Here is a 24,300-nt window from a genome sequence, read left to right on the forward strand (position 1 = left end):
TCTCGTAGTTTCTTTCAGCCTGTAAGTGGCGGTCAGGAAGCCGTCAGTCAGCCCTTGCCCATTGGAGTTTACCCAAGAGTCAGGTGGGGCCACGATGCTTGAGTCGATGATCACCGTAAGTTGTTGACCTCATCAACGAGGCTGAACATCCCAGTCCGGATTGGCTGCTGCTGCCGATCTACATTCTTGAACTAGGAACTTGGAATCTGATCTTAATTGCAAGGACAAGGTTATTGGTTGTTTTGGGTCAAGAGTCAATCCTGTCCAGCGACTGCAAAGGCTACTGCTGGCAGTTATCCGCACATCTTACTGCCGATATCCAATGTCATAGAAATACCCGAGCTCTCCTTCCCTCACGCAGTGGACGAGGCCTGTGAACCTGGCCCTGTCTTTGCTGGAGGGAAAGCGATCACTGATTTGAGCAATGAGCTGTGGGTTTTCCCGATCGCAAAGTATGTGAACTGCCGCTCAAGATCCTTCTTTTGGCAATCGTGAATCTGAAAACCTCACCGCTACTGAAGCTTGTGAACATCCCTTTCCTACTGATTATCAGCATCTGCAGCCAGGGTTATTCAAAGTGGTGTTGAAACTTCCCAAAGCTAGGCTATCGACACGGTCCTCGTGAAAAGAACAAATCGCATCTCGCAGAAGCACTTTGGCGGATCAACGGATCGGAAAAAATCACAGCGATTACGCCCTAGCCTGCCTCTCCACAACGTGGTGAGGGAATGCTAAGAAAGGACCGCCTACCCGAAGCATTGCGCGAGAATTCGTTGGTTCTAGATCTTTGACGCCCAGGATTCTTTGGGCTGGATGCAAGCACCCAGATGAACAGTGGGTGTATGGCCTGACGTTTCCACCTGCCCAGCGGCGAAAGAAGTCTTGGGCGCCATGAACACATGCTAGGCCTGAGTCTAGGCGCCGGAACAAACAAGCTGCTACTGAACACGGCACGGATCAAGTACGGTCATCTGTCCTCTAACTTGAGAGATCACTTATTCACACTACGCTAAGAAGTTCGACTCCATCGAGGAACCTTCTAGTCGGTCTTGGCCGCGAATATCACCACAGACAATACAGTTAAGGCAGCGAAGAAATCCCTTCGCAATCGACCATAGGATGTGGAAAACAGTGCTTCCCGTTCGCTCAGCTATACTTAAGCCACATGCCGGTCAGCAAGTAGTCACGTCGGTGATGAGTCGCGAAACCTGGCTGTTGATTGTTTTTGTTACGGGGGTTTGGTTTTTAGTCCCTCTGATTTGATACGGACATGGTCTAAATCTTCGTGAGGATGCGCACGAGAACGCGGCGACGCGAGTCATGGATCAGACTTTCCATCATCATATGACAGTGTCGGAGCAGATACTCCGAGCTGCTCGAGACGAGGCTCTCGCTTACCCAAGATACCTGCAGGGAGGTGCTCTAGATCCCTGCAGGCATAAACGGCACCAACGGCGCCATGGGCATTGGCGTTATCACGGTCAGGGTTATCATAAGTCTGCTGACGGCGCGGCGACAAGCGGAAAGAGCGCTTCAGATTTACAGTTTCTCAGAGGAAACTGCGAGTGACAGGTTAGACGACGGCGATGGCCCACAGAGGACGGTGTGACCAGACGCGATACGAGCTTATGGAGCCGCGGGGTTTATGAATTTATCGATCCATTTGTTGCTAGTCGTATCTCTGAACTACCATTCGACCCCTCAAGTTCTTGTCCTGAGCGGAATGTCTTTACCATAGCAGCAGTTAGCGACTAAGTGGATATCTTGGTAGAAACAGACTTTTTCAAACGGATGGGGCGCTGGATTGAATTTAACCTTAATAATAAAAATGGTGCAACTGAAGAATGTTGCGAAAGGATGTTGCTGATCCACGGTCAAAGTCTCCTGACATGGAGTCAATTTCTTTCAAGTTTCTGCCCGTTTCTCCTCGGGTCAGGCACGTGGTTCGGGTGGTAGGTTGCTTTGTGCTCTGTGATTGACCGGAGCGAGATTGCGCGGAATTCGGCGGATCACAAGCACTCATTTCCCACACCGTGAATTTTGGCCCTGCAACGAGCAGGGACTCGGAGACAGCCACCACTGATGGCCAAAGACTCGAGACACACGTCCGGATAGCACTTGGAGGTTTGGAGGGTCTAGGCCTCTAACCCTCGAATCTGCAAGGCTAGCTACTCAATTGATCACCATTTCACGACTGAGCAAGACCAAGCAAGTCGAGAACATTCCTACCTGAGAGCTGCCAAGGTGCGAGATGGTTTACTACTTCAAATCCACGGCGGTTGAGCCTGCCGCGTTCATCTACGTTGGAAAAGACAAAGTGGAAAGTGCGTCAAACATGTCACCGGAATGTGTCGTGCGGGTGATGGAATTGACCATGGATGACAGACGAAGATCTCATCAAGTTCGGTTGGGATGAGGATGTGTGGTGAGAGCAAGTTTGTTGATACTAAAGCACAGACGTAGGCTGAGATTTTGATTTCCAACTTAGGGTACTGCTGCCGGACTGTTCGTCTTGACGTTGGACTATTTGTTGCTGACTGGAGATGAAGTTCCACGTCGACAATCTGTCGAGTGCTCACGTCTATGTCCGACTTCAACCTGGTGAGAGTTGGACCTCAATCCAGCCCGGCCTGTTGGAAGACTGTGCGCAACTTACCAAGGCCAATTCTATTGAAGGTAGGTCATGCGGTCCCAAATGAATGGATGTAACCGGGAAAGTGACAGCACAATGTTTTCAGGCAACAAAAAGGACAACGTGACCATCATTTACACGCCATGGTCGAACTTGAGGAAGGATGCATCCATGGCCACGGGCCAAGTGTCATTCCATGACCAGAAGATGGTCAAGAAGATACATGTCGCCACACGCCAGAATCCCATCGTCAACCGGCTGAACAAGACGCGCGAGGAGAACTTTCCGGATCTACGAGCCGAGAGAGAAGCGGACCAAAAGGAGAAGCGCAAGGTCGAGAGGCTTGCACGGGAGCAGCAGAAGGCGGCGGATCGAGAAGAGAAGAAGAACCGAGAAGCTCTTCGATATCAAAAGGATCATGCCTATGATGACCTGATGCGAGAGGAGAATATGGTGAGCAACCAGGATCAGGATAGCAACTTTTATGATGATGATTTTATGTAAAAGACTTATCTGCGGTCTGGATGTGACGGGGCAAAAGGTAGATACTATCATTCATCCCCTTAATATGAGTTTCTCGAGAGCAGAAATTGCTCGAGTTCACGGTTGCTCTCCTGAAATTAAAGGACGATATCCTCGAGCTCCAACACGGGTGGCTTTCTAGGCGCGGAAGGCTGAAATAGAGGAGCCCAAGCCCTGAAGGTGAACCTGAAGGCTGAGGATTCAAGTTGTGGGTGAAACCTGGAGCAGCCACGTGGGTGTGACTTTGAGGAGAAGGAGCTACCGAGTACCTCGCACTTGCTACTCGTCCCCAACGCATAATAATGTACTTGGTACCTATCCTCCACCAACTCAACTCGAACCATCCCTCAATCCATCAGTCCAGTATTTTCAACTTCGGAACCTCCAGTCGGTCTCCAGACCACGCGGTACACGTACACTCGTTCTACTTCTCTCAATCGCCCACCCATTCAACTGTACCCGTGTTATTAAACACCCCATCCACGCACCCAACCCTTTCTGACCCGACTGCGCCTCGCCCTATTTCTACTTTCTCGTCATCGCCAACAACGTCACCACTACAATCAAGCAACACGCGTTCACTCCCACCTATCTCAGATCAATCAAATGGCTTCTACAGAGGTTTCCCAACGCCCTCATGGTGACTGCACTCCCCCTCTGCCTCGAATTCTCTAGCTAACCACCATGTTCCTAGACCGCCATGACCGTCGCCGTCCTTTTGCGGCTTGGATGCGCCGCCTTGCCAGTCTCAAAGCCCTGCATGTCGACTCCAACGATGCTGCTGAAGGCTCCCGTCGATCCAACATGAATATGAATAGCAAGTCTAAGAAGGGCAACGCTACGAAGAACAACCCTTATTCTCTCTCATCGCGTCCAGACCCTGCCAACAATCCCCACGTTTCCCTCTCGACTCCCCTCTCCTCCCAACGATCTCGACAAAGTTCATTATCCCAGAATCAGCACTCGATCTCAGTGTCCCATGATGGCCAGATCCAACCCAAGTCGAGGGCCCCAACTCTTGCTACAAACGCCGAAACTATCATGTCTGACGTCGCACCTTCAGGCGTGGGCACCAGCGCAACTGCTGCAAGAACAGAAGGCGGTCGGGACAGTACTTTCTCATCGCCAGCTCCTTCAGTGCGCTCTTTCGCCACTACTTTGACCACAGTACAATCTATTGCTCCACCGCATCACAATCCCGCCGCGCAAGCTACTTCCCATACCTCGAACACAAGCCATCCTACTTCGTTTCATCTCCAACCTGCTACTGCCGTACCCGCTCATCTTGCTCCTCATGGTCAACCCACTACATACCAGTCTGCCACAGCAAACAACGTCCTGACCGACGATGCCTCCATTCTTACACTTGCTTCTTCATCAAAGCGCCGCCGGCGGAATTCAGTGGATACAAATGCTTCCATGAAAGCTCTAGCCCCGGCATCCATGTTCGGTGGAAGTCGAGAATCCCTTCCTTTGTCTGTCTTGTCAGGCACCATCATCTCTCCAGGAGGCGATAACGTCTCATTGCGTGAACCAGGGACCTCAACTTACCCACGCTCAATGCTCAATGCAGAGCGCGCGTCTCTAATTTCCACCTCCGGAATTACTGCTCCGGCGTTGACTAGTGAACGAAATAGTTACATTGGCAGCAAATATGGCGATGCTGCGAGTATTCGAAGTGGACTACTGGGTGCCCATGGTCGTACCGACAGCATTAGTGGTAGCATCGGGGGAGGAAAGGAACCTCGCGAGAAGGAAAAGGACAAAGATCGTGATGGTGTAATGGTCACGGCTCCAACTAGCCCTTTACTCGACGGTCCAGGAACAGGTTCAAATTATGTTACAGCCTTGGGGGATGTGTCCGAGGCTTTGGACAGTGAGAAGAAGAGAATGGAAGAATGACCGATGGTAAGTTCTAGCCGCAAGAGGTAGATGAATGATGAGACGTTGCTCATGGACGAGAAATGCACGAGTAGAGGCATATGAGACATTGACGGAAGAGAAAAGATGATACCCCCATTTTGTAACTGGACATATGCATTGGGCTGCACTGGAGTAGATAATGGTATTGATACTGCGTATTCCATCTGATTGACATCGTCCCCTGCCTCCATATCTCGATCCCCTTCCCTTACTACAACTCTCTTCACCACATCAGGCTAAAGAGAAACACCCGTCCACGAGTACCTTCACTCTATCATGAGTCTACACCTACACGACAGGGATAGGCAGCCCAAGCCTGGTCTCTACCAAACATGAAAACCAGACGAGGTGTCGATCCGGTCCCGCGGGATCCAGCTCGTCGAGCCACTCTGGGTACAGTGACTCGCGAAGCCATTAACATTTACTAGAGAGAGGAGAGAGTTCTGCGTGGACGGTATGCTATAGCTAATGGAAGGCCTCTCGTGACGCGATGGGTCACGGTCAGTGAGAAGTAGGCGAGCGATAGGAGCTTGTGCTGCTTGTGTTTTGTTTTCGCCGACGGTCAGGGGGGTCGGGAGAGAAACGAGACAGGACATGCAAAGGGACGGGTTCAACACCTTGGCAAAGACAAGAACGGACCTTCGTGGAAGCATAGGGATAGCGAGGTGTGTATAATAGTGGCATAGCCGAGAGGAGGGGCAATGGGCACGTGCTGGGGAGAAGGGCCGTAGAGGGCGTGAAGACCAGAGCAGTGGATCGCCTTCGTCGGTGCGAGCCTTGGGAAGGCAGGTTATCGTCCTGATACACGACGGGTCGCTGACGTTGCCACTCAGGGGAGCTCCAATGTGGAGACTTAGCCAGGACCGAGAAGGAGAAGTGCAACAAAAACCCAGAGGGGCCAGACGTGGAGCTTGGGGGTGGCTTCTGTACCAGCAGTCAGATAGGGAGCTATCGGTCTATGGTGGTGTTGTCTTCGAAGGGGGGATGTTTGTCGAATGTCAGCTGCTCTTCTGCCTCATGGCAGGACTCGGGGCAGTCGTCGTCTCTCGGAGGTGTTCGCAGTATTTCTTCTGACGAAATCCCTGTGGATTTACCTGTACGAAATTGGGGATCAGAATCAGGGATCATCAAACCATGATGGTCGGAATGTCACAAGATATAACTGCCACCAATGCACTGGGCTTTCACTCTGGGAGTTGGTATCTCCTCACAACCCGTATCACTTCGCTGCTTCTGGTGCAATCGCAAGACTGAATGCCGAAAGGCTGTCCAACCTCAGCGTGTGCGGCTTGTCTCCTCAAGGAGTCAACACCCGTGAGTTTGTTCTTTGACGTCAATCAAGGATGGATTCATGCATTCTGACTGGTGATCGACGTTGAGTCTGAGGCACATCTCTCAGAAGGAAAAAATAAAGCAAGAGATGAAAAGGGAGGAAGTACTTTCAACAATCAGCATTCGAGTCACAAGGTATGTACTCTGTTTGTATTTCGAGTTTTTTCGCTTTAAACATCACCTTGTGTTGACGTCCACCAGCGCATCAAAGTCACAACTTATCATTCTTCGAGATCTTGCTGTCTCGGCCAAAATGGCGCTCCACCTCTGGCAAGGTTTTACTCCCATCGCTGAAGCTCATGTTGTCGATGACCACCTTTGCCTGCTCAAAGAAGCTCATTTGAATCATGTTCTGGATTGACGATCGGATGATGATCATTTCCACTCCCTTCCATTTGCTCGATCGCATTGCGGCTTGGGTCAAGGCCGCGCTGGTGGCAGATGAGGTTGATGGGCCCTTCGTCGTCTTTGTCGCTGCGGAGTTCCCGGTCGCTACCAGATTGTTTTGTGCACGGGTCTTCATCGTGTCTAACGGGTATGTCTGTTGCGAACAGTGTTAGTAAGAGGTTTATTGAAAATGATGTTAGACTTACCACTACCCAAGCGCCAATGCCACAGATTGCCCCAGCAATAGCAATGGCACCAGGCGTGTTTGCTTTCTCCGCACCATAATATGAATTCAACGACTGCTTGGTCGTCTCGTACACACCGAAATAGATACCACTACCAATGACGTCTCGAAGCAAATGCAATCGGAAACCTGTCCAAAGTCCAAAAAATCCCCGTCTTTGAATGATACGTTTCGTTGATTGCCATGAACTGACACGTCCGTAGTTCTTAGCCAACGGAGCTGCCGTGCCTGAAGTGGGTTTGGGGGTGGCGGTAGTTGAGGAGGAGGATGCCATGAGCACGGAGGATTGGGTAGCGTTCTTGATCAACTCGATGGGAGTCAGTGCGAGTGCCATGACACCTCCAGATATCATGCCTGCTCCAGTAAAGCAAAGTAATGTCGCTGGATTGGGGTATGTGCCTGGTTTGTTGACATGTTGAAGCGGAGACGAGCCTGTACCAGCTTCGATCCAACTGTCGAGAGTGTATTTCGCCTTTCTGTAGATCGAAAAGCCTAGGGCTCGGCTTGTGGTGATTGAGACGAGTGGAGAAAAAGTGCCGGCCCAGAAGCCTCGAATGCCTTCAGTTTGAAAAGTGTGCTTTGTGGCTTGATATGCATTGGGGAAGTAGCGGCTGATAGGATTGTTAGTTGTTAAGAAGAACCTGTTGGGATACACTTCTTCATCACTTACGATTGCATTCGGACTTTGACATTCTCGAGAGGAGCCTTTGTTGAGTTAGTCGTGGTTTCTTCTGCGAAATAGTATTAAATTGGACAAACTCACACCAGCGATCACAGCCAGAGCACAAGCAGGTGCGGATGCAAGTGTCTGCCTGTACTTTTTGGCATAGTATATTCGAGTATCTGGAGAATTCCAATCCGTGTCGACCTTTGGTTTGCGAGACATTTTTAAGGGTGGTTGAGAAGACTTGGACGGTAGTTTTGATGTTGAATCATGGTTCAGAGGAAGGTGGCGAGTGTCGTCGTCCTTAGTAGCATGGATCATCGTGGGTGACTATGATCTTTTGTAGAATCCCTCGGCGTAAACCAAGTTATCCAAGTCACCTCGCAATATCCCCTACTCCTCGCTTTCTTGATATTTGGTTTGGGCTGCGGAACCCGATGGAACGCAAGAAGATCTCTCAATCAAATGAGCAGATCTCTACGCGTTCCACAATCCATCGATTGCCGCCTTATAAGCGATTCTCTTTCTTGTCAGAAGCCACAGAGGACAACTGAAGATCGAAGCACAAGACCACTGAAGTGTCCTTAGGCGGCTCCGAAGCGTATAAAAAAGAATGGTATCGTGTGGATACAATGTAAAGGAGTTGCCTGTGTCTGTGGTATGTTCCAGGTATGTTCTGGCTCGTTCACGACTGTGAGTCGAATGGACAATAGCTTGGCCTGAAGCTTTTGAGTTGGTAGGTACCAGTCTCGTCGGATCGAGAGCAGTAGCAACAAAATGTTGGGCGTTGTCAAGTCTGGACGAGAAAGAATCGGAACGGTGCAGGACAGGTTGGCACGAGCATTGAAGCTATAACGAATCTCCCAGTCAATGACTCGCACAAAGAGAGAAGTGAAAAGGTCAGTCTGATACTGCTGAAGTGTAGACCGAGGAGTACAGCAACAATGGAATGTGCATGTGCCTCGCAAGGGTGTCTGTGGTCATATTGCTCTTCTCAGACAGACATTTGGACAAAGCAAGAGACAGTTGCTGGTTGGTTTGGAGCAAATTGTGGGGGGTGGGCTGGATGCCAATCACCCAATGGCACCTTCAGGAGATAAGAGGGGCATTGTGCAGACAAAGCAATGATGACTGTTGTGCCAGAGGAAACATCCTGATTTCTGACGTCGGTGCCCAAAGCCTTGAGGACAAGCCTGAGAAGGCATGCGTTAGGGCTGCTAGGGATCCCTGGACCCCAGGACCACCCCTATTGGCACCGGTAGGCACTCAATCCGCACCCATGGACACTCGTGATTTCTGGTTGGTTTGACCCCACAACGGCTCTTGGACGGCTGTCCTCTCCGCAATGGTGAGCCACTCACAGACATTTGGAGGTGTACAGTCAACACTTCCCAATAGCTAATCATTGTGTCATGCAGGATTGGGAGTGTTTCAATGATGATCATTGGCGGTCAAGCATCCTCGTGGGGACCAAAGCGCCATTTGAATATCGTGGAGGAATAGTGTCAGTGACGGGAGGACTGGTGTTGAACCAGAATCACACTATGCGACACCGTAGAATTCTACGGCAAGTCATCAGGCCCAGGACGAATAATATACGGTGAGCCTCAACAGCTTTAATGCACTCGTGGACGACTCAGAGGCCCAGACTGAGGCTGACAGCATTTCGGTTTGACTTGGGGGGCCTCGGCTGACAGAAGCTCCCCCGCAACGCTTATGCTCCAGAATGAACTTGTCCACTGGCCGCTGTCCGAACATTTTTGGGAGCACCGAGAAGCCGAGGAAGTCGGACTTGCGAGGCACTAATCAAATAAATAGATACATAACCGCACTCGCATGACTGCGAACGGTTGATTTTATCTGTGAACCATTACTTGCGAATCTCGAGTACATTCCCATCTCCTCTGTACATTGTCAATTCAGGCTGCCATCAAGTAATCAATAACACCGCACCTCCTACCGATTCCCCCACCCCCATCATGCCTCGCAAAGCCGCCCCAGCCTACGTCCTCGGCGTGGGCATGACAAAGTTCATCAAGCCTCGAGGAAAGGTCGACTACCATGAGGTTGGCTTCGAAGCCGGTGTCAAAGCCATGCTCGATGCCCAGATCAATTATGATGACGTTGATCAAGGTATTGCCTGTTACTGCTATGGCGATTCTACTTGCGGACAGCGAGTTTTCTATCAATTCGGAATGACCCAGATTCCTATCTACAATGTCAATAACAACTGCTCAACCGGCAGCACTGGGCTGAACATGGCACGACAAGCTATCGCATATGGCGCCGCTGATTGTGTTCTTGTCGTTGGCTTCGAGAAGATGTCTCCTGGTAGCCTACAGAACTACTTCAACGATCGCGAGCCACCTACCAGCACGACGAACAAGATTATGCTAGAAACAAGAGGTGTAACTAATGCTCCGGGAGCCGCTCAGCTATTCGGCAATGCTGGCCGTGAGTACATGGAGAAATATGATGCAAAGGCTGAAGATTTTGCCGAGATCGCAAGAGTCAACCACGAACATAGCAAGCGAAACCCTTACTCTCAATTTCAGCAAGAATATACTCTGGAAGAAATCCTCAAGTCACCCATGATCTTCTCCCCTCTCACTAAACTCCAGTGCTGTCCGACGTCAGATGGTGCAGCTGCAACGGTCGTGGTTTCGCAAGAGTTCCTCGACAAGCGACCGCACCTCAAGTCTCAGGCTGTCCTTATTGCAGGTCAACAGCTCGCCACTGACTCCCCAAATCTCTTCAATAAATCATCAATTGAGCTAGTCGGCTACAGCATGTCTGAATTTGCTGGAAAGGAGGCTCTCAAGCAGGCTGGCATCACTCCCAACGATGTTAGTGTCGTAGAGGTTCACGATTGCTTTAGCGCCAATGAATTAGTGACGATTGATGCTCTTGGGCTGTCTCCCAAGGGTAAAGCACACGAATTAGTACGCGCCGGTGGTATCACGTATGGAGGAAAATATGTCATCAACCCCTCCGGTGGATTGATCTCCAAGGGTCATCCTCTCGGTAAGTCATTATTCATTACACCACTCATCCACCCGTCGACAGATTCTAACAAATCAAATAGGAGCTACCGGTCTAGCACAGTGCGCCGAACTCGTATGGCATCTACGAGGCTGGGCCAACAACCGCTTGGTCAAGGATACCAAATATTGCCTACAACACAATCTTGGCCTAGGAGGCGCTGTTGTATGCACCGTCTACAAGCGTGCCGACGGACAGGCCGCAAAACCAGTATCAGACGAGGAAGTTGCTAAGATCACCGGTCTTGGTTACAACCCTGCAACTCAGGCCAAGGGATTCACGCCCGCACAAGCCAAACAGGCCGTATCTCAGAAACAATTCTCCGACTGGGCCCTACAGGACGTGGGAACAAAGGTTCAATCGAGGTTTTGAAACCTTGTCTCCTAGCATGATCTATGTATGAGCAGCGGTATATAGGCATATTCATGAATAAATGGACATATTTACGGGCATGACCTGATCTCAGTCGACACCATCGCAAGAACAGTTCCTAGCCAGAGGATGAGTCTCACAAACAATACAATTCCCAAGACGTCTTACGCCTGCAATTCAACTTGCTCACGTCATGTCCTTGCTTACTCGTTTGCCGTGCCCATTGCTGATCGGAGCCGAGTATATACGTATCACGCATGCCATCGCAAGTGGACCTTTTCCTTAGGCTTTCCCGTGCCTTTTTGCACCCTTACTTGGGCAAGTATTGCACCGTGACCTCCTTCGGTATCAATCACAGAATACGATATAAGACTACCTTAACTATTTAGATGAGGCCCCACCCACTCATGTGCTAACTCTGATCTCGCAAATCTCGCAAATCTCGCCAGGATTTCTCCTTTGCCTGTCCTGGGGCTTCTCGCCCAGCAAAGTAAACAAAACTCATGATTTACATCGAGTCTGTTACCGAAAAAAAAACATGTATATCTAGTATTTCAAGCTCTGTACACATTATCCACGAGGGGCAAAAACAATCAACAGCCAGAATTCGCAACTCGTCACCGACGTCACTACTACCTGGCCGGCATGTGGTTTGAGGACGGCTGAGCGGACGGGAAGCCCTATTTTCCACATCCTGTGGTCGATTGCGAAAGGGATTCTGAGAAATTGTGCTATGTACTACCTGTTTCTCCTAATTAGTACTGCACACTAACTGTAGGTGTAACTTCATGGGACATGGACTTACATCAGCTCAATTCAACTAACTGTTGAATGAGCCTGTAAATACTCTTTCTATGAAGCTTCAGGTGAGTTGCATTGATTCGTTCGTAGTATATGCTTTTTAGTCGAGAATGGATTTGGATGGAAATTTGACTCGGTCTTGAGGTCCAGATTTCAGCGAGGTGAAGCACGAAGGCACCTCTAAACCGGACCCTTGTGGCCGTTTCTTCTGAGTAGCTTTCATTGAATGATCTTGAATCAGCATATGGATAGAGGCGTGTGGTCAAAGAGCCCTGCTAGCATTGGCTGCAGTGTCTGGAGCTAGAGCGGTCGTGGCCCTTTAGACCAATAAAATCGTGTTCAGCTCTTCCATCGGGAGACGTCTGACGATTATTCCAACTGTATCATGGCGTTCCCGGATGCAGTTGAATTTGACCCAACAGTTGTGTGAGCTTCAGCAGGGAAAGAATCGATATCAACCAGTTTGCTCCGGTCGGTACGTAGGAACATATCACCTGTCGTTTCCATTTGGGGCGGCTAACTTGTAAGTCGCAAAAGCTAAACGGTGGGATCAAAGTTTTCAAACTTTCGGTGTGGTCTTTTCAGCTTCCTTTACCTTTGTCGCTTCGTTCTCCAGAACTAAAAGACTGCCGGAAACAGCGATGGCAATACAAGTGACAGCCATGAGAGTCACCCCACCGGTATTGGGTCTGAATTTCCCTTCCTGTAGCAGTCTTAGTGTGCTGAAGTACCTTTGAGTGCCATGTGCAACACAGAGACTGCCACTTCCAACAAGGATACCAGCGGCGACTTTGGTCCTTGAGTCCGATAAATGAAGCAAGGTCGGAGAAATGGCTGCGAAGGCTTCCACTTTCTCTAGTGCTACACCCAATGCGATAAACCCGAGACCACTTCTAGCCCATGCGAGGAATGTCCTTTCCGAGGCAAGTAGATCTCTGGCCACGGATCCTGTGTTGGGGATAGGAGCTGCCCTGATGTATCGTAGGATTCGAGGTAACATACTTTGACTGTCTTAGAACATGATAGATGGATTGAATAGACAACGTTTTGAGTAATGGTTCAACGAGACATCTTAATCATTCATATGTAAACTGGAGCGCTCCACTCCCTCGTCGTTCAAGAGAGCTCTGTAGAGCCGTCGAAACACTAGTCACTTCATGATATTTAGGCGAGAAGGGGAAGGTCTGCCGAGGCACATTCCGAAGAAAGCACCATGTCAACTAGACGAAACGAATTCCTTCCTCTTCAAGGTAAGTCTTGCTTTTCACTTCGGACGCTAGGTCTGGTGTTGACCAAACCAGGGATTCCATGCCGAACCTACGATGTCAAACAAAGGTGATTTCAATGATGACGAGTACGTCGCTAAATTGCTGGCTGAGGACGCCCGCAAAAGTTCGATCCGATATTCTTCGATGGGCATGTCCGCTTTGAGAGCACAAAGGTAAGGAGTCAGCATCTCCGCCCCGACACCCGTGTCTCTAATCTGCATGTTTCCGCAGGCCAGGTAATTCCGTCCCAAAGCCCAATACACGATTCTTGAAGAACCTTGTTCGAGAAGCCGATTCTCACAATGCCGCGCTTAAGAAAAAGGAAGAATTGGAGGCGCGGATACGATTGAGGAATATTCGAGAGAAGGACTCAGGATTTGGAGACGGCCTTGTGTCTGAAAGACCTTCGAAAAAGCGGCGTGTGAGCGATGAAAACGATCATTCAAGGTTAAACAACCAACACCATCGGAGAGACGAACCACGACGAGAACGACGACATGGGAAATCAAGGTCCAATCGATCGAGAAGTCCAGAGTCTAGACACCGCGACGGAAGGAGACGTCATGATGGTGACCCTGAAGATGATGACCGTCGTCACAAAAACGACAGAGCCACGTCTCATAGGCACCGGTCGAGGTCGCATGAGAGAAGAAGTCAGAACGAGGGCCGGTCGAAACACATTGACACGAATCGACAAAGGAAACGACGCGATTCTCATAGCGATAGCGGCCAAGACCAATACTCGGAAAGATCGCGACATCGAAGGACAGAACACAAGCACACGCGCCATCGATCAGCATCTACCTCATCAAGCACAACTTCAGACCCGTTAGCTACGATCATCGGGCCCCTTCCACCCAAAAACGATTCATCTACAATATCCCCTCCCCGTCGAAGAGGCCGCGGCTTCCACAAACCGAATGGTGCAACATCAAACATCGACCACCACTTCTCCACAGCATACAACCCATTGAATGACACACCTCTCGGTTACGATGCATCCGACGGAGACGACTGGGACAACGCGCTGGAAGCCCTGCGCGACCGTCGGGCCTGGCAGAACAAACAAGCTGATCGTATGCGCGAAGCCGGATTCGGAGACCAGGAGATCGAGCGCTGGGAGAAGAGCGCCTTGACGAAGAGAAACTTGCTTGGCGACGGCGCTGCTGATGATGACAGAGATATCCGAGACGTGAAGTGGCGGAAACGAGGCGAGGGGAAGGAATGGGACGAGGGTAAGATTAGCCTCGCGGACCAAGACCACGATAATCATAACGATAATCATAATCACAACGATATAAAGGCTTCGCCTGGCCGACTTTCTAATGCCGACCCTTCCACGTCAACCACCGCGCGATCACGTATGGAAACCAAAGCTGGCGCCAGTGGAAGAAGCGATGCAAGTCAGAAACGAAGAGACGACGTATGGCAGCGCAAAGACAGCGGATTCGTCAAACAATTCCGCAAAGCTCTTGGATGAACGCATGATGGAAACAACATATTGCCCAGGACCCTATCGAAGAATCATTGGATATTAGTTATCACCGATGTGATTTCTAGAGAAGATGTCCCATGAGATGCACTTACATCCAGCCGAGGATTTTGAGGAGCATTTGGGGCGTCATATTCTTGCACACAGTTGGCAGTAGCATCTTAGCATAGTTGGGGTGAACAGGCGATGCAAATCTTCTGGAGCTAAGGTTTCAAGTTCTTGATGTGGGTTTCGCGGACCCGATCCTTCTTATCTTCGTACCTCAACTCAGCGCTCCACAATGAACTGGGATTTCCAGCAGGACAGAGAGCAGCGCATGAATTGGAAGTATCAAGTACTCAATCAGCAGCACCTTCGTGCACAGATAAGATAAAGCATCTTTCTAAGACGGCCACTGGAAAATCCATGCCGGCAATGATTTACACCGGGTTCCCATCCAAGCAAGTCGATGGAATCTTCAAGCAAGCTTAAATAAAGTCTTTGGCATATGTATGTATATGGGAACAAAGAAATCGAACCAGGAGAGTCGCAACAGTAGCTCATGCCGTCAATCTTGTGGGGTTGCTCATCAGCGTCAACTCTCGGGATGATTAAGATCAAGCTTTGTTTCACGATCAAGCTTCAAAGTGGCAAGACTCGTACTGTATAAGTTTAGATATAAGTAATTCTGTCTGTCTGTCTTCATGCCTGCCTGCTTGCCTCCTTTTGGGGTTTTTGTTTGGCTTGGTCTGGTTTTGGTTCGGTTTCTGTTCAAACATAGCCAGCCTTAGCCTGAAGCACCACGCCATGCCGTGTAGGGTGCTTGCTTATGCAGTGCCGGCAATATACCATAGTGTGATCACCAACACACCACCACCAGCCCAGATTAAACTCGTGCTTTGTTGTCCCTTTACTTTCCCTTTAACATGGCCACAGAAATATAAAACACAAGGTGGCGTCGAGTAGGTGAGAGCCGTGGCCATACATAATAACGCTGCAATCAAACAAACATGAAAATCCACCGACATGATTTCGTCCGTTTTCCCAAACAATACTTCTTTTCAAAGTCCCTTTCATCGTCCGCCACTTCCTTGGCTGTCCGGTCGATCATCAACTCCCACACTCTTTTCGCTTTTGTTTCGCTTCCAAAAGGCAAGTCCCAATTTTAGCTTGCTCCGCCGCCGACCAACAGATCGGGTGCTTGCTTTTCGATCCCGGCTAGCAGCCTCGTCAACTTCGCCATTACTGAGTATTGTGGCATGAACATCGAGTTTGCTGCTCTCGCGACTGGTGGCGCTGTTGCTACCTAGACTGAAACTAGGCCTCATGATTGGGCTCCCAGGCGACAATGGTGCACTCGCAGCACGATTCCGCATTGCCTGAAAGCTGCTTTTGATTCGTGAATATTCCTCACTCCTTTCTGAAGCATAACTTGAAGCTTCGGTGCTCTGGATGGGTGTTAGAGCGTCGTTTGTGCCTCCACCTCTCTGCGCCACATTGGTCACTGCTTCATTCACTTGACTCTGAGCCTGCCTCGCATCATCAGCACCAACTAATTTAGGGTTCTGGTGCTCCGTATTACCTGTCGGAGCGCTGGCTCTCGTATCGGCGTGTGGCGCATCATAAACTTGTTGTGGATCAAAAGTTCGTATTGGCTCATCCTCCTCTGACGTCGCAAAATTGAATTTGGACAGTGCCTGTGCTGAATCTTCTCTGCTCTTTTCATCCTGCAATACAGATTCGGGCAATGTCTCTGTGCCAGCTCGCATAGAGACTGTATTGTCCCTCCTGGTATCATTGAGACTTTGTTCAGACTCATCTGACATGTCCAGTTTTGTGGTCGTCACCTTTGGCGTGCTTGAAGATTCAGCTCCATCAAACGAAGATAGTTTCGAAATATGCTCGCCGTTAACGAGACCCGATTTTCTTCGGCTTTCTGTATTTGGATTGGCCTTTGCTGAAGGTGATCTGCCACTGGCGGACATGGTGGTATCTCCTGACACCGGGATAGCGGCAGCTGCTGCTAATGATGAACCCCTAGATTTATCTGGAGGTGTGCGTGTTCCAGTCTCACGACCTCTGCTGGATTCAACTTGATCTAGACTCCTTCCATTCTCTGGGGTGTTTGCACGCTCTCGCAAAGGGGATGAAGGGAAGATGGTATGATCGGGTGTCGACTTGCGACCTGCGGGACTCTGGGTTCTGGGACTAACAGCACCACTGTCGCTTAAGCCCCCACCCTGCTTGTGCAAGACCTGTTTTCTTTTCTCATGCTCTGCCCTGGTGAACCAGACCCCTTTGTTGGTCAAGATCTCATCCGCAGCAAAGCGCATGGCTGGAATGATGTCGGCCACATTTGCAAAGAGTGGATGGGCAAAAATTGTCATAAACCCAATCTGGCCATTCGCCAACTTGAGCATGTTCCCAATTTCCGGTGGACCACCAAATAATGTTGTCTCCATACCAACAGCTGATTCCATCTGCCCTTGATGTGCGAATTCCTCCTGCAGTAAGTGTGTCCACTGTTCGGCCACTGCCCATGGTCGTGCCTGAGTAGGTTAGTCTTTCAGATCTTCAGCAATATAGGCATACATCACTTACAACGTTGCTAATATCGGCACATTTTATCAGCAAGCCACATGTCAACGTCCTGGCCCATTCAAGATCTTTAGGTGCCCAGCCGTCAGTGGAACCACTTGAATGTATCTTCTCCTGTAGATTACCCAGCTTGCCCATGTAATCAGCATGAACACCCATATCGGTGGCCAAGATGGTATCGATCATGAGTTTACGGAGGACCTTGTGTTGAAAAGCGGCGGGCCAGTGTCGTCTCAAAATCTGTGAATAGGCGGCACAATGGAATGCCTCGAGTACTGATTGATCGTTGTAGAGCTGGGCCAATGGGGCGTTCAATTTAACCAAGAACATGTTATTGACACCTGGATGGCCTACATCGTGACCGATAGCAGAGATCAAGAGGCTGAGAGCTTCGAACGGACCAACAAGGCGCGCAATCGGAGACTTTTGACTGGCATAAGGGGGCGCTGGGGCGCCTTCGGGATATGGCGGGAGTGCGCCTATGGCCACGAGGAAATAAAAGACGGATTGAAGGACGTCAACAGCGTGCCTGAAATTGTGGTATAGCACGAAGGAGTTGTAAGCAACTCGGCAACCTTGCATAAAATGAAGCAAGTCCGCTAAGCAAAAATATCAGTGACTATGCTCATCCGGAAGCGAGAATGACTGGTGTTTACCTTGAGGCATTCGCCAATGCTCTGCGGCATCCATCTTGAGGGCGTGGTTGAGAATGTAATAGCCAGCATAGACCAGTTCGTCTTCGTTGAAGTCGTGCCCACAAAAATCCCAGCGGCCAATTGCTTTGGCGACCACATCTTTTCGATGCTCTTGAATGTAGAGGTTGCGATGCTGGTAATCTTCAATGATGTTTTGTGGTTCGCAGATGCCTTTGAGCAGTTTCTTAACCATGGCTTCTCGGAGATACGCATAAGGCTTTTCCTCCTCAACGCCTACCCAGGATTGTTTGCGACCTCTGCGAGACATTGCCATGAAGCCCGCCTGCTCCTTCTTGGCACTTTTGTAGATACGATATGCATGCACTGTTAGACCCATGATCCCCGCTTTATCTAGCGGGCTCTTGACAACATCGAGAGCACCGGCATCGAGGCATTGTAGCATTAACTGGGCATCGATAATATCTGAGTGGTCGCTGATCTCAACGGGCGTGGCCTCGCGACCTAGTGGGGCTCTCGTGACGCTACTCGGACGAAGATGGTCAAGAATCTGGTCGTGGGAATCTTTTCTCCGGGGCTGTACGATCGCAACGGGTATAATGAGCTTGACACCTTCCTCGACCTGAAGATCTGAAGCTATTCTCGATAGTAATTGCAGGCCGTGGGATTCGTCAGACTCGGAGGAAAAGGTGATGGCTCGACTGAGCAGGTTGGGTGACGGTAGTGGAGAGTCAGAGACTGGAGAGAACTTTGTACGCGATGAGCGCAGGAATTCGACTTTTGACTCGGAGCCTATGTCAAAACAGGCGAGGATTGGGGTACAGTCCAGCTTGACCTGGTCATGAAGCTCGGACAGCTTGGTGGAGAAAGCTCGACCGGAGGAACAAACGTAAACTGAAAGTTAGTTCACATGTCAGCTTTTCTGTCACCATAAATTGTCGCCGACGATTGAATGTTGGCCTACCTTGGTTGAAAACGCTTAGAAAGGCGTTGACATTGGTCTGCAAGTCGGGAGGGAGGTCGGAGAATTCTCCATGCGAGCCGCTTCTTTGCGGTGTGCTGGGAGACAACCCGTCCCTCGAGATCCATCGTTCACCATTGAACCGCTCATCGATATAGATGACTCGGCAAGCGCTGGGGTCCATGGTCGAATGTATGCTGAGGATGTAAGAGACGAGGCACTCTTGTTTCTCCCAGGGCCCTATTGGCCCATTATGTTACTTGGGAAAGATCGTGTGGCCTAGTGCTGAAGAGTAATATCTGTAAACGAGCTTGGTCCCTGTCGATGGAAGGCTGCGTTAGGCGAAAAGGTCGGCTGATCAAGGGCTGTTATGGCAGAAGCATAGCGCGCGTTTGCGCGGCGATGGCGGAGTTTCGCAAACAACAAGAGGTATATAGAAGGCGCGAGGGTGCGCAGGCTTGAACAGCTCAGCGACAAACAGTGGCTGTCAAGGCCAATGTGGTTGTATAGCGAAGCGAACGGGCAAGAGATGCCGGTGTCGCAGAATGAATGGAGGAAGTTGAGGAATGGAGAAGGGCGGATTTGGGTGGTGGAAAGACAGGTGTCAAAAGGTTGTCGAGTCGTCGGGTGGCCGCAGGTGTCGACGAAGGAGGAGGTGGGTGGTAATGGCGATGGCGATGGAGGTTACAAGCTTGCAGGGTTGGTGAAGCACAGCAGAAATCAAAGCGGCTGAAGAGGAAGGAGCAATCGACTGTTGTTGTACCACCAAATCCCACTTTCCTGGAAGGGACCAAGGCTCGTACTATTACGGACCTTTTCTGTATAGAAGAATTGAGTTCAGACAGTCAAGAGAGTTGATAGAGCGATGTGTGGAGTGAGGAACAGGAGTAGGAGTGGAAGGAATCGACCAGAGGCAGCTTCAAACACATTCCAACATAGCACCTGAGAGAGGGCAGGTAGGTAGTGAGCAGTGAGCAGTGAGCAGGTACGAAAAGTATGTAATAGTATCCGCAAGTGGCAGTGGAACTACAGGGCTCAGATGTCCAAGACGAACAAGAGTCTGGAAGAGGGCTCGTTAGGCCGAGCAGGAGCGGGCAATGGTCTGCGTTTCTTTTGTCTATGTGGCTCTGAGCGAAGCAGTGTACTCGGGAGTAGCTACTGGCAGGCTGGGGGGTGGAGGGTATTGGTTTTAGTGGCACTACACGCACTCGTAGTCTCGTCGACTGCCCTTGGAGGCGTTCGAATGCGGAGCAATGGCCAATGACAAGCACTGTCTAGCAGTCCAAGGCCCCAAGTGCACGGCAAGTCCTTCTTGATCAGTTCAAGTGCGGGTTTTGTCAAGCTGGGATGCCTGCAGCCTGAAGCCTGGAGACTCGGAGTCGGAGAGTCGACCCAGACCCAGCTGGCGAAGCTCTCCAGGGAACAGTCGTCGAACAACTTTAGCCCTTCTTTCTATCGCTTCCCGCCTACGGCCACTAACTCTACTGGCAGTCTTACGGAGGAGGGGCCCTAAAAGGCTGCAGCCCGCTTCCACCCACTGCAGTGACCCAGCCATTAGTATGAGTACGGAGTACTCGTGCGCCAGTTGTCAATGGTCACTGCAGTGTTGCTCACTTCCCCACCAACTCTGAACTACGAGTACGAGCCTTCCGTCATCCCTTCCATGACTCCCGGTCTCCAGATCACCCCCCAGTTCCAGTCGTGCCCAGGCGCCCATCGTGCCCATCGTGCCCATCGTGCCCATCGTGCCCATCACCTCCAAGGTTCAAGTTTCCATAGCCCTTCTAGAAGCCTCAACTCAGCTGCCAGCCTGCCACTCGATGGGCTCCACGCACACCACATGTTTGACCTTGTCCCATTCATCCAAAACCTGTGCTGATGATTTACATGACGACGGTACGCATCCCATGTCATTCAGTCCAGCGAGTCACTACTACTGGTTGGGTACTTTCTGCTCGCGTCAAGACTCACTCAAAGCCAGCAGGCTGATGTTTCCATTATCACATGAATGCTTGTCTCCTCCGTTGCATCCGAACAATTTAGCGGTGGCCAGGTGACCAACATCATGCAATTTTTCAAAACCCTATCAGACCGTCCTGGATGTTGCTGCAAATCATACTCTGCTTCGGGCCATGCACAAGACCAATCTAGGCAGGGAATGGTGTTGTGCCTCTATCTGTGACAGTCTCCGTATCTCGCTACTTGTCGATCAAGAGCCCATCCCACTGAATCCCGTACACTGTCGATCTTGGAATCAGGGGTCCCAATTCCACCTCTCGACTTGGGCGCAGATCTTTATCAGAGTCCTGGCCAAACATCGACTGAGCCCTGTCTCTGACCCCAAACCTTGTCCTGACTTCTGTTTCAATTGCTCTGCTCTGCTCTTCAGCTCCACATCTGGAACGTTTTCCGTGAGCTCTAGCAGGCTCACATGTTCACACACGCAGGCCATCTCCATGGTTATTGCAATAGAGCACCGCCCGTCACTGCCCTTTCCACTGCATGCATAGTCCCTGTGTGCTACGCCAGAAGGGTTCCTTGCCATGGCCCCTAAGCCGAGCATGAAATCGTCATCGTCCTCGGTTGCACTTTCATGGTGGTATCGTCACTCTTCACTCCAATGACCTCCACCTTTAGCGTTCAAGACTAGCCGCCTGTTTGAATCTCTTAGCCAGGCCTTCTGATGGGCTCTCAGGATTGGAATGTTCGCTGTCTGTTTCTAACGACCAAGCACGCTTCAAGGGCCGCTCACCATATGAATCGAGTATTGCCATCAACGTTCCCCAACCATCTGTCTCGGTCAGATGAGCTGCGTCTATTTGGTCGCCCGTGGTGGCCACTTTGCAAAGTAGTTTCTCCTCATCCTGAACAAAACCAAGTTAGAAGAATTTCACAAAGAATCACGAGACTTACCTCGGCGAACACTCCCATGCCGTGGAGAAAACACAGCAAATGGAAATCTGAAACTGCATCCAACTTCTTTGTGCTAAACTGCTTCGCCACATCTCTTGGATCTTGCCCCTCTGCCACTGCTTCTCGATTCTCCACAGGGAAACGACTGTTTTTGAACAATGGTGATGGTTCAATGGGCATCCCTGCCGTCAGTGACACAAGTAGGTACTCGACTGGGAAACTCGGCTTCGCATTTTCTTGCACATTAGCACCGTACTCGTTGATGCGTCGATAAAACACTTCAGGAATGTATCGTGTGCGAGATCCACCTATCTGATCATCTTCTGATTGAACCAGCATTACAGTCGGGTCTGCTGAAGGTTCCACAATATCGGCTCGTACCATTTCCACGGCTGTGTTTGATGCCTGGTATGCTTTGATAGTGATACTTTCGTCTTCATCTCCAGTAACCACACAAGTGACAAAACGAGATCCGAATCGACCTGTCTCGCTCCATTTTGAAGGTGTGGGATACTGGCCTTGAAGTCTCGCAGCAAATGCAATTTCTAACGACGGTAAGAAGTAGGAATCAATGTGACGCCGGCATAGAGCTTGTCCAGTCTCATTCTCCGGAGGCATGAGATCAGTGTATATGACTCCCACGCGCTCAAGACCACATGCTCTGGCCACGGTATCAACGTCCTTCTCGTTTGTCCACTCCAGTAGCGTCAAGCCATCAACCTCGGATAACTGTGGTGGTTCGTAGATAGCTTCCACCACAGCCTTGGTTCCAAGAGGCACTTCGGGGTACGTCTCATAACGGCCATAAAGAAACCCGAGTCGCTGACTCCCAGACTTTCGCCAGTAGTCGATCAGCTTATCTACCATGTGAGGCGAGGCAAACTCGACGTGATCGACCATTCGGAACTCTTGTGGCTGGAGCGTGATAGCACTAGGTTGGCACTTTGAGCAAATCCCATCAGGCCAAGGTGGGTGTCCTGATGGACAATCTTTCTTCACCCGATAGTATGGCTCCGAGAGCGGTGGCATGTATGAGCTCTTGAGTTCAGGCTTGTTCGTAGCCGAATTGATCTTCCGAAGGTATCCATGGAAAGAGAGATGCTTGATCTTCCTCTCGGCCAAATAGCCTTTATCGTAAGGTTCCAGTGGCTGGCAGTAGTCACACATGCCTTTGGGGCCATGCCGACACATCTTCTGGTCCCGTGGTCTGGAAATCTTGCCATCAAGTTTATCCAATCGATCATCGAGAGGAGACTGCTTGATGACTTCCCAAGGATTCTTGATCAATGTGGGAGATGTCACGTTGGGGAGAGGTAAAGGTGTTGAGGAGTCAGGGAGGGCAATGGTGCCATTGAGCCTGCGTGCTGGCTGGGGGGTGTCGCCATTGGCATGACCTGCGTGGCCGTTTGAGAGCTTCTCTATCGCGGAGTATCCTAGATATAGCTTATCTCCATGCCTTTTGTTAAATGTCAGTTTCCATTTCTATAATGTCATAATCCTGAAGCGCACTTTAGATTGACTTGTTGCAATTCAACTCCAGGGAGATCTTTCAAGCGTCGTTCACGGTCGGGGTCGGGTTTCGAGCTGACTGGTTTGTTGCTCAGAACTATGGTGGCGGCATCGGTATCGGGGGGTAGGTGATCGAGAATCTGTGGCAGGTTTTGAGCGTTTCGATCTGTTGTAGAATAGGTAGACTTACCAGAGAAGTCAAGGACGAGAAATGTGCGGTGGGCTCGACGTTCAGCCGAAACTGGCCCCATTTAGATTCAAATCTCAATAACATGGCGGTCGTAAGATAGTCGATAAGGTGGGTAAGGTGGGAAGTAGTTTGGAAGAGAACCCCGGGGTAGATTGGTGCTGGGCCTGTGAGAATAATGTTGGTTGGTTTGGAACTCTTCAAACCGCGGTCATCAGTCGCGAGGTGGGCTGGAAAGGAAGAGAAGATGATGGTGAATCATGGAGATGGAAGGCAAACATCCAGATTCCCCTAGGGTGCCTCGTGTGTGGATATGGGACGAATGGCACTCTGCTTGCAACGGTGCCTGTGAAATGGCTGTAGCAAATCCACTTGGTAGTAGTGAATGTAGTGGGTGTAGCCTCTCCGTACCTGCAGTACTCAAAAGTGGTAGTTTGCGCCTTCTCCAACCGCGCCCACTGTGTCGCCGATGCCTCCAGGCCGACGTTCTTGCGTCATACTTCTTTTGCCTCACGCTCAACCTTCCGCATTAGACCAAAGGATGCCAGTCGGCAGGCAGTGGGCACCGAGGCACTGAGAAGCATGTTGGAGATGATATTCAATCACTACCTATTGGCTATGGGGCAAGAAACTTCCTCAAATTATGATTTCTCATGGAAACACCTGTTAACGACGATTAAATGTACGTAAAGAGACCCATCAGCTGTTTTCATTCTGTGGTCATTCCCTCGAGCTGATTATGTTCGTTACTGTTCGCAAACCGATACCAGCCCTGGCCCAACACCTGCGCTCGTATGCGTGATGTTATGCTGCATATTGTG

The 24,300-nt window shown here is 50.3% G+C and overlaps 8 protein-coding genes across 8 annotated transcripts; 4 read left to right on the plus strand and 4 right to left on the minus strand.

The window, feature by feature from the left end:
• Window positions 1-2,543: 2,543 nt before the first annotated feature.
• Window positions 2,544-3,136, plus strand: LTR84_005271 (uncharacterized protein; the record flags this gene model as incomplete). Its single annotated transcript, XM_064848842.1, has 2 exons — window positions 2,544-2,676; window positions 2,739-3,136. The coding sequence occupies 2 exons, from the start codon at window positions 2,544-2,546 to the stop codon at window positions 3,134-3,136; spliced, it is 531 nt and encodes a 176-aa protein (XP_064711466.1).
• A 702-nt stretch (window positions 3,137-3,838) lies between these two features.
• LTR84_005272 (uncharacterized protein) lies at window positions 3,839-5,056 on the plus strand (the record flags this gene model as incomplete). The annotated part of the gene is made up of 1 exon (XM_064848843.1): window positions 3,839-5,056. The coding sequence occupies one exon, from the start codon at window positions 3,839-3,841 to the stop codon at window positions 5,054-5,056; it is 1,218 nt and encodes a 405-aa protein (XP_064711467.1).
• A 1,564-nt stretch (window positions 5,057-6,620) lies between these two features.
• Window positions 6,621-7,926, minus strand: LTR84_005273 (uncharacterized protein; the record flags this gene model as incomplete). Its single annotated transcript, XM_064848844.1, has 4 exons — window positions 6,621-6,950; window positions 7,003-7,651; window positions 7,711-7,745; window positions 7,804-7,926. 4 exons carry the CDS (start codon window positions 7,924-7,926, stop codon window positions 6,621-6,623), a joined length of 1,137 nt encoding a protein of 378 aa, XP_064711468.1.
• Window positions 7,927-9,683: 1,757 nt separating this feature from the next.
• Window positions 9,684-11,118, plus strand: LTR84_005274 (uncharacterized protein; the record flags this gene model as incomplete). The annotated part of the gene is made up of 2 exons (XM_064848845.1): window positions 9,684-10,728; window positions 10,790-11,118. The coding sequence occupies 2 exons, from the start codon at window positions 9,684-9,686 to the stop codon at window positions 11,116-11,118; spliced, it is 1,374 nt and encodes a 457-aa protein (XP_064711469.1).
• Window positions 11,119-12,478: 1,360 nt separating this feature from the next.
• Window positions 12,479-12,919, minus strand: LTR84_005275 (uncharacterized protein; the record flags this gene model as incomplete). The annotated part of the gene is made up of 1 exon (XM_064848846.1): window positions 12,479-12,919. One exon carries the CDS (start codon window positions 12,917-12,919, stop codon window positions 12,479-12,481), a length of 441 nt encoding a protein of 146 aa, XP_064711470.1.
• Window positions 12,920-13,241: 322 nt separating this feature from the next.
• On the plus strand, window positions 13,242-14,667 carry LTR84_005276 (uncharacterized protein; the record flags this gene model as incomplete). The annotated part of the gene is made up of 2 exons (XM_064848847.1): window positions 13,242-13,360; window positions 13,419-14,667. The coding sequence occupies 2 exons, from the start codon at window positions 13,242-13,244 to the stop codon at window positions 14,665-14,667; spliced, it is 1,368 nt and encodes a 455-aa protein (XP_064711471.1).
• A 1,064-nt stretch (window positions 14,668-15,731) lies between these two features.
• LTR84_005277 (uncharacterized protein) lies at window positions 15,732-19,054 on the minus strand (the record flags this gene model as incomplete). Its single annotated transcript, XM_064848848.1, has 4 exons — window positions 15,732-17,207; window positions 17,260-17,855; window positions 17,913-18,803; window positions 18,874-19,054. 4 exons carry the CDS (start codon window positions 19,052-19,054, stop codon window positions 15,732-15,734), a joined length of 3,144 nt encoding a protein of 1,047 aa, XP_064711472.1.
• A 2,449-nt stretch (window positions 19,055-21,503) lies between these two features.
• Window positions 21,504-23,566, minus strand: NPL4 (nuclear protein localization protein 4; the record flags this gene model as incomplete). Its single annotated transcript, XM_064848849.1, has 4 exons — window positions 21,504-21,734; window positions 21,784-23,239; window positions 23,293-23,432; window positions 23,483-23,566. 4 exons carry the CDS (start codon window positions 23,564-23,566, stop codon window positions 21,504-21,506), a joined length of 1,911 nt encoding a protein of 636 aa, XP_064711473.1.
• Window positions 23,567-24,300: the final 734 nt, after the last annotated feature.

The sequence above is a fragment of the Exophiala bonariae genome (assembly GCF_035927105.1).
Source record: "Exophiala bonariae strain CCFEE 5792 chromosome Unknown scaffold_2, whole genome shotgun sequence".
NCBI lineage: Eukaryota > Fungi > Ascomycota > Eurotiomycetes > Chaetothyriales > Herpotrichiellaceae > Exophiala > Exophiala bonariae.